Here is a 15,339-nt window from a genome sequence, read left to right on the forward strand (position 1 = left end):
ACAAACCTCCTTTTCCTCAATTAACACAAGATTGTTTAGTGAAAAACCAAATGATTTTATTCAGATGAGGCACTTTCAATGTGTATGTTGAGCAGGAAGGGAAGCAGAGTGGGACAATAAATATTTGTGAAGGGAAGGAGCCCACCCAAGCTCACCAAGGGAGGAGCAGGGGGTGGGTAGCATAGATGTAGAGGAAAGCCTAGGGAAATGAAGAAGAGGGGCTGAAGAGCCCTTCCCTCAGGACCAAAGGTTGAAGAAGTTGGAGGAGCGTGGTGGGGGGCCCATAAGCATAGGCATTTGATTCTTGTGCGTGATCTGGATCTGAAAGGTAAAGAGCCCAGGTTCATAGTGAAGGAAGCTGGTGGGATAAGGGATCAGGCAATGAGAGCTCCAGGGAAATGCTGTGGGAATCTGGAGACATATGTGACCTACCAACATCATTAGTAAATTGCTGAGCTTAGAAATAGTGGTAGAGGGGACTTGGGAGGAAATGATTTGGGTTAGGAGCTCAGAGAAACTCAGGGAACGTGCTGACCATGTACAAGGTCAAAAACTAGATGACACTGGGGTAAAAGTTCAGGAACTAAAGAATCTTGGGGAAGAACTCACAGTACATGGTGCCTGCATCCAGGGTTCCCCGTCGATCTGCATGGGGAGGGCTTTTTTAGTCCTGTGGGAGTCCAGAGCAGATTGCATGAAGAAGGCAAGGAAGAGAGAAGACCTAACATACAGATTTCCCCCAATTTACCTTTGGGAACTTTGAGCCTATTCTCACCTGAGTACAATCTCCAAACCCTTGGAACTATTCCATTATCATGTTCTCTCTATATCTCCTATGTCCCTCCCTTCTTCTGCCACTAAGCTCTGGTTCTTCCTTACCGAAAAGTAATTTGGGAGCATTTAGCAATCCGGTGTCCGGCATTCTTCAGCCTGGTATATATCTGGCCCATTTCAATTGCTCCTTCTAGTCCTACCACTTCTAGTCGCTTGTCACTCAGATCTGGTGAAAGTTGAGGGGTGAACATAAAAAGAAAGAATATTCTCTGCCCTGCTCCCATCATTTATGAATGACGCTTTGGTCATTCAACTCCCCCTCCCCCAATTTAGTTAGGTGACCCATAACCTTCCCAAGATCCCTTCACCTTGTACACAGGTTTTCAGGGCTTCAGGGTTGGTGATTGCTTCAGGAGGCACAGAGGCCAAATCTAAACCCTGGACATCTTTGGAGGGTCGCTTTTTGTCTCCCCAGAGATTGGAGCCTCCATGCATGCTGGGAATATTTAGGACTGCAATGCCCTCCAAGGATAGGTCACTCAGTGTCAAAGGTGTCCCACAGATCTGGGGAATGAGAGTATTCTGGAGCTCATGTTTCCATTCCCCAAAGAGACTAATAGAAGTAGCTGTGCCTTTTCTTTTAATGCCCTTCCCTAAGCCCTCCCCATGACTGGGTCCCATTCCACCCTATGCCTTGGGTACTGGGTATCTTCTTGATGGGGTGGGATAGGAGTTTTGTTTGGAAGACTGGGAGAAGGTCAGGGTCTTTGGAGCCTGGGGGAAATTAGAGTCTGGACAAAGTGTGGTTTTTAGGAGTCAGAGCACTGAAATCAGTGATCAGAAAGTGAAAGAAATATGGGAGTGGTTGGGATGTCTTTTGGGTGTGGGGTTCAGGCCATGTTTGAAAAGTGTCCAAACCTCACCTCCACTGAAACAGACTCTTCCAGCTTTTTGCATGTGGAGAAGATGGACTCGGATGTGGCGAACTCCAAGTACCACAGCTTGTTCTTCATCCTGCCTCAGCCCCATACCCCAGGCCCAGGGGGGAGGGGGCAGGTTACATAGGCCAGGTTACATAGGCCCTGTGGGAGGGCAAGGGGGCAGAGGAGGCGAGAGAGCACTCCATCTCCAGTCTCTCTTAGATACAAGGGGAGCTTGGGGGTGGGAGGATGTCCACTTAATGTATTCACTGCCTTGCTTGGCACATGGACATAGACAGTAGTCAAAGCCTGGCCCTCTCTGTTGCTCTGCCTACCCCATTCCCATTATTTCCAGACCTCCCTCACCTGCTGTTGAACTTCTCAGGATGTTTCTCCCTCATGATGTGAAATCGGTGAGCAATAGAGGCATCCTGGGTGAGGAAGGCAGAAGGTCATAGACAAGTTCCAACATCTTTCTTAATCAGCAAAGACGCCATTCCACCTCTCCAACTAGTTCAGTATCCAAAGAAATCATATCTAGGAACATTCCTATTGTTCTGTTGCTGGTATGGGAGGGAGGGGAAGAGGAGGGTAATTGCACAATAACTTAGATCTTGGATGCCAATGGTCCTATTAACTCAAGTGTCTATGAAAGCAGTCCTATTTCCTAAACTATTTCAATGGGTACTAGAATTTCAGACTTCTAGTTTCCATTTTATAACTTCCATTCCCAATGATTTGAGTACCCACTTTTTCCTCTGATCCCACTCTCTTCCATAAAAAAGCAAAGTCCACTGACCACACCAATGGAGAAGTAATTGTTGATGATGTTGTAGGGGACTGGATCACTCTTTTCTTGGGGGTCCAGAGGAATCACTTCCACAGACCATCGATCCATATATACTGTTTCACTTAACTCTAAGTCCTTGAGTATCTTCGATAAGTTCTCCCCATCATAACCTGAAAGGAAGAGGAGAGATAGGAGAGGCAACTGAAAAGGAAATTTCAGGTTCAACCAATTACCAGGAAATGTCTCATCTTGATTCTTTAGGAGCCCATGACCCAATTTTGTGCATGTGTGTATAGATGTGCTGTGACACTGACAGGGTACTGGAAAGATTTTCTCTGGTTATCATATTCTAGCTCTCTCCTATTTCCTTTTCCCAAAGCTTTAGCCTGGCTCTGATATTTCTTTCCTCAAATCTAGTAGTTTTTCTACTGGAATTATTCTCATCTCCAACACCTACTGAATCCTTATCTCTGTGAACCCCAAGAATGGTGGTCCATGTCAGCAGGAGAATAGTAAAGAAAACAATGACTCCTCCAGCTTTAAAATATTTCCCATATTTCTTCATATAATAATCCCATATTTCTTGATTGTACTCTTATTCTCTTTTTTTTTTTTTTTTTTTTTTTTTTAATTTAATAGCCTTTTATTTACAGGATATATACATGGGTAACTTTACAGCATTAACAATTACCAAACCTCTTGTTCCAATTTTTCACCTCTTACCCCCCCACCCCCTCCCCTAAATGGGCAGGATGACCAGTAGATGTTAAATATATTAAAATATAACTTAGATACATAATAAGTATACATGACCAAAACATTATTTTGCTGTACAAAAAGAATCATACTCTGAATTATTTGTACTCTTATTCTCTTCTAAGTCATTACCTATCCATCCACACCCCAACTTTTATGATCCTCTCAGCCTCCTAGGCTCTTTTTTCCTTTAGGCTCTCTTTATTATATCCTCTTCTGCACTCTCATCAATGGCACTCACCTCCTCCCCATCTTAGGCATCGAGCTAGGTCATTCCCTGTGCCTAGAGGAAGCACAGCCACTGGTGGTGGGTTAGGGAAGCTGGCCTTGTCTGGGAATAGAAGAGACAGAAGTTGAGTCAGGAAGGCCACCACTTCTGTGGCCCTCAGGACTCCATGCTTCTCCCCCAACACTGACCAATGGCATCTAGGATCCAGCCTACTGTGCCGTCTCCTCCACATACCAATACCCGGAAATCTGGGAGGTCCTTGAAGAACTTGAGCCTGAGATAAAGGAAGGGAGAAGGGGATCATGAAGGCAAATAAAGTTGGAAGGACCCCAATTCTTTGGGCCTCAAACTCAATGAGATATTTCCTTGCTGATCACCTCCTCCAACATCCCAGTCTTAAGGTTTTGTTCATAGCAAGAACTGAAATCAGACTGATGGTAGAGAAAGGGAAGAATCTGAAACTATATAAAGAAGAGAGACTTTAAGAGGGGCTTGTTAACAACTGGGAAAACAAAGGATCTTCCTTGAAGATCCCACAACACAGGAAAAAGTCTCAATTTGTATGTTTAAAGGTAGACCGGCAGGAAAAAAGATGATCCTAAAGGTCCTGTTCTAAATTCCCTGCCCCTTGGACATAAAATAATTCTCCCAGCCTTCCCACACACTCATCCCTGCTCCCCACAACACATACTTAGACATTTATATTAAACTGGAAATATTCCTATACTCACCCTGGTTCAGGACCCCCCTTTGCAAGGTTGTAAACCTGTCGTGGATTCAGCAGGTACTGGAACTTTCGAAGGACCCTAGGGTTTATGAGGGTGCAGGTGATGAAGTTTATGGAATCATTTTTCCTATTCTCTCCTGAAACATTTTTCAAGCTGCCCCCTTCCTCTTGTCAAATCTAATTCCTGGGAAGCCTCTTTCCACCTTTCTTGTGGCAGAATTTCCAACCTATGATTCCACCTCCCTCCTTATTTCCACTTACCTTTCCCCTTGCTTCCCACCACTTTTGGGGTTTACAAAGACGAGGAGTGGGTGGGTGTTGGGGACCGGAATAATCTGTTTAGGAGGAGAAGCAATAAAAGCAAGGTAGGGATATTATGTAAGAGCTAAATTAGACCCCTAAGATTAATTATGATAATAATTCACATTTATAGAGAGTTTTAAAATTTATAAAACATTTCAGGGGCACCAGCATTTTGGGGACTTCACTCAGAGATGCCTTCTTTTCCCCTTTCCTTTTTGCCTGTTATTAGCAGGAATGAAGATCTGGCGACCAGGTTATATTTTCTGGATTTCCCCCAACTTCATCCTCCCCCAGTTCAGAGCCCAGCCATCCTAGTCCCCGAGGCTTTCCCCCACCATGATGCCCAGGCACTGCTGCCTGTACCCGCAGGGCCTGCCCATCAGGGACCAAATGTTGTAATTCATCCACATTCCTGGCGCTCAAGTTCTGGCGGTCCTGTTCAGAGGCAGAGGTAAACAGAAGGGAGGAAGGCTGAATCTTGTGTATGGGTATCTGTGTCCCTGCTGAATCCACTTTGTGGGGCCTTCACTATTTCTCAGCCACAGATAGGTACCAGTGTGGCCTGAACCCTAAAGAAATGGGTAAGAGTGATAGGCTCTCTCTGAGATCAATGGGTACTCTCTAAGGAAGCTATGAAATTTGTGCAAAGTCTAGGGAGTATGTGGCTCTCTACAGGGTTTGGGGATATCGATTCTATAGGTTCTCTTTCCAATATATATTTCTTCTCTTCTCCTAAGTCCAAGTGCTTACCAGGATACAAGGATAGATGGCTGAGGGAGGCAGGATGTGGTCACGGAGCATCCCACAGTCACATTCAGGGCTCATGGTAGAGAGACAGTCCTCATGGATCTAGGGAATAAGAGAAACCATTAGTGGAAAATTACCTTCTGGCTTTCCAACTCAGGGAAGAGAAAAGGGACAGAAGAATAATTGGGGATTTAAAAAGCCCCATGTGGTAAGAATCTGGGGGACATTATAGTAGGAAAGTCTTAAGAGGAACAAAGGGAAAGGGTTACTTCAGGAGAAAGCCTAGGGACAAGAAGTTGAGGAGACTCTAAGATAGCTGAGAAGATCTGGAAGGTCTGGAGGAAAAGGTCTGTTCTGACCTGGAAATGGCACCACACACAATGCAGTCCTGTCAGGCTTTGGAAATTCCGTATCTTCTTTTGGCAACAGTCACAGCGTCCAGAGTCACAGCCTCCACGAACCCACACATGGGTCTGAGCCTTAAGGGAGTGGGGAATAACCCGATGGCTCAAAGGAGCAGAATAATAGCTGGATTAGGTTACCCCTGCTTCCTAAGGAGGGGGGGGGGTACCCTTACATCCAGAAAAAGGGCTGAGGAAGGGTAATAAAAACATGAGATTGAGGTTAGGGGTCACTCACACCAGTGTCTTTCTTGGACTTGGCATAGGTGCTGACTTCACAGGGTGAAGCCTTCTTGGCACAGCGCTCATGTACTGTGAATTTACAAACTGGGAGAAAGAGAAAAAGAAAGGAGAGGGGATGCTCTTAACTATGGTTGGAACCCCGGAGGTCACTCACTCATCATAAGCACAAGTCTTTAAGTCTCCATCACTCAAAGATTGTTCCAACCTCCCACCTGTTTCCCAATACACTCACAGGTACAAGAGAGTCCCCGCTTGGTTATCCCGAGCAGCATTGTCTCACATACATTACAATAAGCTGGACGGGAAAATTGCTTCAGCCGCCACATGTGCTGCCCATCATCCTTCAAGCTCTGTGAAGGGTACCACAAGTAATCTGGATGAGGGGCACCTAAGCCCTTCCCCCAGTACCACTTCCTGGACAGCAGTCATAATCCTCCCCAAAAGAGCTCAGAGATGAAAGGAGAGAAATGCACATTCCCTTTCTCCTTGACTTACCACCTCTAGTCCCAACAGCACCAGCAGAGGCACAGTGGTAGATCCACCTCGTACCCACTCAGCCAGAGAGACTGTACCACTGCCATCATAGTCAATCTCTTTCATCATCTCCTGCAAAATCTGAATATTGGGGAAAAGCATCAAGAAAAAAAAAGATTTCATGTATACAAGGCCCCACTCATTAGGTCCCCAACTTGAAAAGTCCAGCCCAATCCAGATATTAAGGATGATCATCAGAGGGAAGGACAAAAGAGATACAAACTCCATGGAAGGGTGATAGGAAACAATATACATGGATGGGGGAAAAAAAAAAAAAAAACGCCTTACTGGTCTCAGCTCAGTTACATCCCAGTCCAGATATCTTGCCACACGCATCATCTGGGTGATAATTCTGTCCACTTCCTAGGAAGAGCCAGGATCAAATCTCTCATATCCTGTACAAGGCACTGACTTTCCCTGAAAAAGTCCTTTTTGATGGATCATGAAACTCAAGTCTTCATCTCTAAGTCTGCCTCCCCCATATCTTATCTGTCTATGGAAATCTTATGGTGTAGGAGGGAGCAGAGTAGAGTAGGACAGGATGGTGAGTGAGGACAACTCCTACTTCTTGTCCCATGCGCCTTATGTCCTTTCTCTGGGATTCAGAACCCACTCCACCACACTGCCCAGAAAACTCAACTTCTTCCCCCAGCATCAACTACATCTGCACAGGATGGGGGCCCAAGGAAGGGAGAAAAAAGACCAAAATGTCTCCATCCCCATACCCCAAACCCTTCCCCAATCTTCAGAACTCACCGAGCTGTCCAAAAGTCCATTTCTGTCTGTATCATATAGCTTGAAGGTAACTGTGAATTGGTGAGGAAGTAGAGCTAGGGTCAGTTTATGGAAGCCATTCCCATAGTCTGCCCTAAATATTTTCTCTCCTCTCCTTGAAGAGTTCCATGCTAGGGGGGAAAGAGACTATACTCTGCCCTCAGAAAGTCTGCTATGGGAGCTAATACATTTATGAACATAAAACTAAGAGTAAGCTATATATTATACCTGAATAAGGATATGTAAAAGAAAGCTAGAGGAAATAGGGGAGTGGTAAGAAGAACCTAAAAGGCCATTCCTAGGGGTTCCACCTCTTTCTATGGATGCTTCAGTGACTAAGAATCCTGAAAGAGTTAAGGGGAGGATGGCTGGAAATACCTTCTCTCCCAGCTTTTCCCTTTACCCCAACCTTCCCCCTCAATATTTCTCGTTTTAATGACTCACATTCTAGCTTGTCTTCAGGCCGTCCACCCTCCAGTAAGGAGAAATAGCAGGAGACATCATTGAGACAGATCAAGGCTACTTCTGGTTGAGGAGAGTTCAGCAAGGTCAGAGGTCTTCCCTGATCCAGCTAATCTGGTCCTTTTCTAGCCCATCCCCGCCTTTATCTTTGTCCCCTCCGGTCAAATAACAGCCTAAATCACCCCTCCTTTCTTCAAACAGACTGAGCAAAGCCCATCAGCTGAATTTGTTCTGGCCCCAAGCTGATTTGATCTTGCTTCCAAGGCTCAGTACTTGTTAACTCCCAATTCCATACCTTGTTCATCACCTTGTTTTTGAGACTCTATAGTCTGGAAGGACCCAAAAAGTGCTTGGCTCAGTTGTGGAGGAACATTATTCACCTCCAGGTAGGCTTTCAGGAAGAGCTGAAACCCTTCGTATCCTATGGACTAGAGTAGAAATGGGTATTACCTCAGAGGTCTAGCTGGAGAACAAGGAATGATGGGCCAGGGGCAAAGGTAAAACTTGGGAATATCTTAAGGTGAGCCATGATCACCTGTGTCAAGAATGTGTTTCTCTACTCAACAAGTTATTTTCCTCTTTCCACCCTTTATGTTACAAGAGTCTAGAGATGAGGATGGGAAGTTCCATGGGGAATGAGGGCCCCAGGGGAACAAAAACAATAAGGTATGGGATTCTGGGAGGTGGGGGTACAAAATAGGGGGAATAGAAAGTGATCCCTGGAAGTTGGGGATCTTGAAGGAATATCAGAAATTCCACAGGAAAGGGGCTAGGAGCTGGGAGAAGATTTTGTAGATGCCTCTCACATCTCCCTGGAGATACTGAGCCAATTCTCCATCTTCATTGAACAGAGCTAGGACATCACTGACTTTCTTGGTTGAATCTGGAGGAGATAATAGATAAAATCAGGGCAGGATCTCCTCTCATCCCCAATATCCAGATTTGCCCTAAAAGCATGTATTTCTAGATATTTAGAGCTGAAGGGCACCTTAAAAAGAATTTCTTCCAACCATTTCATTTTACAGATAAGAAAAGGCGAATTTAACATCTAAAAGAGTAGCCCATAGAGAAATAAACTCTGCTGCTCAAAGTGACAGAGATATGGAGAAAGACACACACATAGAAACCAAGAAATAGGTAGTTAGAGACAATTTCAAGGTCTCAGGGTGGGGCAAATTGAGGAACAGAGCAAGGGATCAGTGATTTCAAATCCCAGTTATTGACTTCCTTCCTCATGCCCTGATCATGGTATAGGACAACTCAAGATTACTTGGAAGATTAAAAACCAGCCTGAGGAGGGAAGTCCTCAGCAAAAAAGCATCTTCAGAAATGCAGATCATGTAGGGGATTCCCAGGAATGGGGAGGGGGGACAGAAAACTCACATTCCATATATTCCTGTAATTGAGCAAAGTCCTTGGGGCTTAAGGGGCCCCCATTTTTCAACATCTTTTCGACTGCTTCCTAAATTGGCAGAATAGGAGGATGACCTTCCTCTGGAGGAGTCTGGAGTAGAAGTTGGGTTGGGGGATACTGAAATTAAGATGCACAATAATATGAATTACCCAGAAGTGAGATGTAGGGAGGATGTTGGTACCGGTAACTGTGTCTCCTTTCCTGGCCCTGCCCCACTAGGGGAAACCACGTCTCTACTCCTTCCTCCTCCCACCTCCTCTCTCTGTTTAGCTGTTTCTCCGTCTCTGGTCCTTCCCAACTCTCTTGTACATCCCCCCACCCTGGTGGCGGTTCTCTTGGAAAGGGATCTCTTTCCCTGGAGATAGAGGCCAGCTCACACTTGCTGCTCCACCTTCCAACTTTGTGGTATCTTGACCCCTCCCCTCATTTACTTCCCCCCCTCCCCCCCACCACACACCTGCTACTCTCAGTCCCAAGTTCGCTCCAAGCCTCACCGTCATGGGTATGGCAACTATCTCTAGCACCCCTGAATCCAGGGGCGGAGGAAAACCAAACTGACGAAGACAATGGACCCAGAGTGGGCAGGGCTGGGAAGAGCTTAACTAGTTCCCCAGGACTTCAAGGAAAAAGAGCTAGGGAGACACGGAGACGGGCGGGAGGCTTTATTATTCCCTGGCCAAACACATCTTGGGAAGCTTTAGTCTTAGCCTCTCCAACTCTGGACTGTAGGCACTTGGGAAAAAGGAGTGAACTGAGGGCAGTCTGTTTTCTTTTCTTGTTATTGTATCTCTGGCGCCCCGTTGGGTGCCTGGAGGAAAATAAATGCTTACTGAATTGAATTAGATTGCAGAGAATGCAGCAAACTTTAGAGACTAGATTATGTTTCCTTCTAAAGGATCCCAGAGGGGAAGTTTCTAGGACTGTCTTCTGGTCTTAAGGAAAGTTTGGTAAGGGAAAAGGAGGGGGCAGTGCCCCAGGAAGGCAGCTGAAGTCTGCAGGGGTAACCCTGCCTGTTTTCCTTCCTGTGGTAGCGAGAAACTTGTGCTCATTCACTTCTCTGCTTCCCCCTCGTACCCCAATCCAGCCTTTGCCTAGTGTATGTCTATTCTCCACCTCAGCTTGTATCTCCCAGCCAGCCCTCTCTGGTTCCTGTGCCTTGTTCTCCTCCCCAACCCCTCTGTCTGGAATTGAAGCTCCTGGGGAGCTCAAGGACTTAAGAGCCTCCTGCTGCTGGGAAGAAAAAGAGCTATTTTCCACAGGGACCGTGGTACACTCGGTCTTGGAGCCATTGTTTCCATTAGATCTAATGGATATCAATAGCTAATAAGACATAATGTCACAGCTAATAGATCTGGTTGGATTAATGAACTTCCTTCATAAACACCAACCCTCCTCTTTCCCTACATGTAAAGGGAGTATCAACTGAAGAAGGGGACAGAGTAAAGTGAACAAGGGGCAGGCAGTTTCTTTCTCGTTCCAGGAGCCCAAAGTGTCTCAGTTTAGAAGATGAAACTGAGGCAATAGGGTGGAAAGAACCTGTATGGTGCTAGGAGAATGGGGAAAGGGAGCTATTTAGTCCGGGAAGAATTAAACTCCAGGAAATTTCATCACACTATCACTCTCCAACATAGTAGAGAAGACCCATTCTAAATTTCTCCATACCTCAAACGTGAGCCCTCTTTTCAATTCCCCAACTGTGCTACTTTACCATCCTTGATCTCTAACTACTTTCAATGTCCCCAGAGGATGAAAGGATCTAGAAATACTCAATCCAATCTGTCTCCCAAAGGGTACTCCACTGACTAGCAGGGAAGACTCAAACCTGTTTCAGGAAAGCGAGAAGGCAGCATAAGCCCTAATGAGTGAACTAGTGATTCATGCATTTAATTGTCTGCATTTGCTAAAGCCAATGTCCATAATCCAGGTACCCCAGCTCCCAGCCAAATTTTTCCATTTTCCTCATAAACTTCAGGTGGGTCAGAACTAATCCCAGGAACTGGAAGTGTCTAGGAACTACTACCAGAATATCGAGAAAATCCTGTAGATTTTGGATTTGCTTTAAAAAAAAAAAAATTTTTTTTTTTTTTTTTTTTTTTTTTGGAAAAGGAAGGAAAAAAAAATAAAGAGACCATGGGTGTTGTGTGCATGCAGAGACTGAGAATTATCAGTCCTGGATCTCATAAAAATCAATCAACAACTACAACAGAATTTAGGAATTTGGGTACATGGATTCCTCTGGCCCTGCCTCATCACAGTTTTCTGATTAATTGTAATCTGGGCTAGTCCAAGCAAAAGTCTAGGTAGGGGCAGGGCAAGTCTGCTGCTTTCTTCATTATGTGACTCATCCTTACCTCCCCTCCTCCTTCCCTAGACTCTCCAGGTTCAGCAAGGTAAGGAAAAGAGTCAGCCACTCCTGTATGTACGGTGACTTTAGGTATCTTTTAATTCAAGTCCCCTTCACCTAATGTAGAAGTGAGAAAACTGAGGCACCGAGATAAAATGACTTGCGTTTTAAGGTCATTTTCCAGCTGGTTAGTGGAGAGACCCTGTTTTCTGATCCAAGTCCAGTTTTATTCCTACTCTACTCTACTGCCTCTGTATTTTAACACTTCTTTTGCTTAGGGCTACTAGTATTGAAAGAAATCAACTCTATGTTCAAAACATTTTCTAATTTCCTTAAAAAACAAATTCAAGAAGTTTGAAACAAATTGTTACATGAAACAACGTATCTTAACCTTTAAGGAAGATTCCCAAGGCCATGGAGGCTTTGAGCGCAGAAGGAAACATTGCAGAACACTGCAGAAGGGAACATTGGAAAAGGATGACTGGGAGCTAGGCCACCAGGGTCGTGAACAGCAGCAGCTCTGGGACCAGCTGGTAGGAGTCCTTAGGCCACTCAATGGACTTAAGTTTTGGTCTTCCCTAGCTGATAATTGGGTACCCCGGAGGCAAAGATTTAGATTGAGGATTTCTAAATCACTTCACCCTCAGGGAGCACCGGAATAAAAGTTGGGGTTAAGAGTGCAATGATTTGCCTACGGGTTAATTCTCCTACCTAAATAAAGTAAGAACAGAATATAGACCGAGAACAATAAATGCGGCAAGGGAAGGAGGGTGGGGTGAGATGGTGGACCGCCCGAAGTCACCGTGTGTAAAATCGGACCCAGATCTAGGAAGGGAGGGATCGATTAGTCCAGAAGCACCACAGCTCTTCCAAGGAAAACAGATACCCAGGTCCATTCCTCCCAGCCAGACACTTCTGCTCCCCACTCAGGGTTGATTTTCCACTCCCTTCCTCCAAATATCCCCAACCTTCAATCCTTCCCCCCTTCTTTCCCCGCCTCCCCTCCACAGCCTACGATTCGTTCCAATCCTAAGGGTTTTTTTCTCCGACTGATCCCGCCATACCAATTGGGAGACACCCTGCAGGTTTTCACTCCCTGCCCCTCCTTCGGGGATGAGGTGAGTGGGGGAGTTAATGAGGGGGTTATGGAGTTTACCTTAAGGAGAGCGGAGCGGCGCGGGAGGGTGCTGCGGCGCCAGCGCTGGAGCAAGGAGCAGAGATATTGCCCGAGCTGGGTTTGGGGAGCCGGGCGGGGCGGGCTCTGGCTCCCGAGAGCCGCCCAGAGACTGACGACACAGCCTCCAGCTCCCGCCCTTCAGCCTAGCGGGACTCGCCCCTACCCCGATCTCCACCTCCCCCACCCCCGTTCTCTCCCCATTCCCCAGCCCAAGTCAAGGACCCAACTGGTTTACTGCTCTCAAACTGGATTCCCCCTGGCGTTTTGTTGCTCGCGATGATCTCAGTGACATTATTCATTCTTACAATTCAAACCTCAGGCCTTAGTAAACCCTCCTCCCCATTTTTTTCTCTTCAATGCTACATCATCCAATGACGTCCCTTTCCACTTTCACCTTTTTCTGACCCTGATTGACTAGAGATTAAAGGAAGAGCTGAGGGGCTGAGAGGACACCGCCCCACTCTTCTCTGCGGTCCTTTTCCTTAAGGAGGCACTCTTATCCAAAATCGGTTGGAAGAGTACTTGTGTTCTAATCGTAGCTTAATTCCTGGGGTGCTTTGAGGGGGCCTCAGGTCTCTTATCTGTAAAATGGGAGTCAAACCAAATGCCTTTTATATTCCCTTTTAGCTTTAAAACATCTTACAATAGTTATGGCGATTTCCTTTCTTCCCCTAGTAATTTTCAAGCTCTCTTTCCGAGTCCATGGATTTCAATCCTCACCTGAGCACAACTAAAGAAAATCTCCAGATCCTCATGCTCCATGCAACTGCATAGATTTCTAGATTTCTCAGATCCCAAGTGACACCATCTCATTATTTTGGAAACATTTCCATCCTTCACCACTTTATTTTGTGGAGGGATGTGTGTCTATGTGTATACAGTGTCCCCCTCTAATCCTTTTATTCCATTTCTATTTCCTGCCCCTCTTCTCTGCTATACTAATCGAATGACTATCCATGCTTCATCAGAAATGGAAAATGAAAGCAAAAATATTGTGCTGCTCCTACCTCAGAACACGGAGTTTGAGAGTACTGGTTCTGTGTACCAGAAACAGAGACTTTCAGTAGAGAAGGCTCTTTGGGACCCCAGTAGAGAGTGGGGTTAGAAGACTGAAAAAAAGAGTTAAAAGTCTTTAGACTTTTAAGTGTTCTCTTCAGCCACATCTTATCCCCAATAAACAGATTCCCTTTTTCTATTAAAGTGGAACAGAGTAACTACTGTTTCCTGGAATCTCTTCTCTCATACCTGCTTTGAGGTCTAAAGTGGGAGAGTTGTATAAACCAACCTCTTCAAATGGGACAATCTCTCTTTTAATGGGATTGGAAAAAAAAGATATCCAAGATGTTTCTGTTTAGCCCCAATACAGACACCCTTGGGGGGATCCTCCCTTATGTTCCTCAGAAAGAAAGCTGCTAAGTAAGTAAAAGGGTTCTGCTAGGAAGAGGTTGCTGCTGGTTATCTTAGCTAAAGATCTGGGGCAGGCATCTGAGAGGTAAGGTTATGTAGATTCTCTCTGCTCCCTCCCATTTTTAGAGAAAATAAAAAATAATTCATATTTCCATAGCAAGCTTGAAGTCTTGAAAAACACTCTCCTTAGAATGCCCTACTGAGGAATGAGAATAATTCTAGTTAATAGATGATAAAACCAAGATTCATAGGTGAAATAACTTGCATGTGGTTATACAGTTATGTATAATTGAGAAATTTTACCTGATTTAAGTTTCCTACCTTTAAAATGTGATATATATGTAATTTTTAATAATGTAAGAGGAAGTGGAGTAGCAAACAAGATAGAAAGTCCAGCCTAGGAGTAAGGAATACTCGGGTCCAGTATCTCTGAGATTTCAACCCCTTCCAAGTGATTGGCCAAGTCACTTCCTCTTTTAGTGTGTGAGGCAATTGTATAAATTAGAGACCAACTGCCAAATCTGCATGGATAGAGAAACTTCCCAAACTGGGAGTTTCCTGCAGCAATAAAATCACACGTCAAAAAACAAAACAAAACCCCTTGGGATGTTTCAACCCATGAATGAGTTGAAATTTCTCTTTTTTTCCCTCTGTCCTTATATGTCTTCTCCTTTCCCAGCAAAGAATATTCATTCAGATGCTGGAGTTGTATTGTGGGAAAAGCAGAGAATTTTGAATCAGAAGGCTCAGCTTTTGAATTCTAGCTATGTGCAATATATTTAAACTTTATGAGTCAGCTAGATAGAGCAGGGAGAGTATGGGGCCTAGTCAGAAAGACTCATATACTTATCTCTATGAACTTGGGCAAATGAATTAACTTTTATTTGCCTCAGTTTCTTCATCTGTAAAATGGGGATGATAATAGCAACTAGTTTCCAAGGTTTTTATGAGGATCAAATGAGATATCTGTAACGGGGCTTAGCATAATGCCTGGCTCATAGTTACTTTTGAGTAAGCTCAAAGTAACATTTACAAATGTTAGCTATTAGCAATGTGACCCTAGACAAGTCATTTGCCTCAATTTCAACTGAAATATAGAGATATTAACAGTACCTACTTCATAGAATTGTGAAAGCACTTGACACATAGCAGGATCTATATAAAATCACATTCCCTTTTCTTCCCTTCCCCTAGGAGACTCGAGTTCCTACCTGTAAAATGGCAAAAGAATTATGTATATCACTTACTTTATAGAGCTGTGGGAGAGGCAGTGTTTTGAAAGCTTCAAACAGTGTAGAAGTGTCATTCCTGATCTCACTTTACCCATATCCCATTCT

At 44.8% G+C, this 15,339-nt stretch overlaps 1 protein-coding gene across 5 annotated transcripts; it reads right to left on the bottom strand.

The window, feature by feature from the left end:
• Positions 1-34: 34 nt before the first annotated feature.
• On the bottom strand, positions 35-12,692 carry DGKA (diacylglycerol kinase alpha). Of its 5 annotated transcripts, none has more exons than XR_004229984.1 (24): positions 12,575-12,692; positions 9,044-9,191; positions 8,467-8,543; positions 7,956-8,088; positions 7,643-7,723; positions 7,181-7,230; positions 6,713-6,787; positions 6,386-6,505; positions 6,123-6,240; positions 5,886-5,974; positions 5,606-5,725; positions 5,250-5,348; positions 4,863-4,934; positions 4,458-4,531; positions 4,201-4,275; positions 3,658-3,743; positions 3,482-3,571; positions 2,494-2,654; positions 2,061-2,125; positions 1,698-1,856; positions 1,143-1,338; positions 880-1,000; positions 610-670; positions 35-321 (listed from the first exon to the last, which is right to left on the bottom strand). XR_004229984.1 is itself a non-coding variant. In XM_031941211.1 (24 exons), exons 2-24 carry the CDS (start codon positions 9,105-9,107, stop codon positions 238-240), a joined length of 2,190 nt encoding a protein of 729 aa, XP_031797071.1. In that variant the 5' UTR covers positions 9,108-9,191; positions 12,575-12,692; the 3' UTR covers positions 35-237. The 5 variants fall into 5 exon arrangements, 4 of the variants coding, with proteins under 4 accessions (XP_031797071.1, XP_012406930.1, XP_031797072.1 ...); XM_031941211.1 differs by having other exon boundaries at positions 1,698-1,788; positions 7,968-8,088; XM_012551476.2 differs by having other exon boundaries at positions 1,698-1,788.
• Positions 12,693-15,339: the final 2,647 nt, after the last annotated feature.

Source organism: Sarcophilus harrisii, chromosome 5, assembly GCF_902635505.1.
Source record: "Sarcophilus harrisii chromosome 5, mSarHar1.11, whole genome shotgun sequence".
Taxonomy (NCBI): Eukaryota; Metazoa; Chordata; class Mammalia; order Dasyuromorphia; family Dasyuridae; genus Sarcophilus; species Sarcophilus harrisii.

Coding starts and splice junctions, on each gene's coding strand:
- DGKA (XM_012551476.2), bottom strand. CDS start 9,107: ATGTTGAAAAATGGGGGCCCCTTAAGCCCCAAGGACTTTGCTCAATTA. Junction 6,241..6,385: donor TGCTGTTGGGACTAGAGGTG/GTAAGTCAAGGA, acceptor TACCCTTCACAG/AGCTTGAAGGATGATGGGCA. Junction 3,572..3,657: donor CTGGATCCTAGATGCCATTG/GTCAGTGTTGGG, acceptor TTCTATTCCCAG/ACAAGGCCAGCTTCCCTAAC.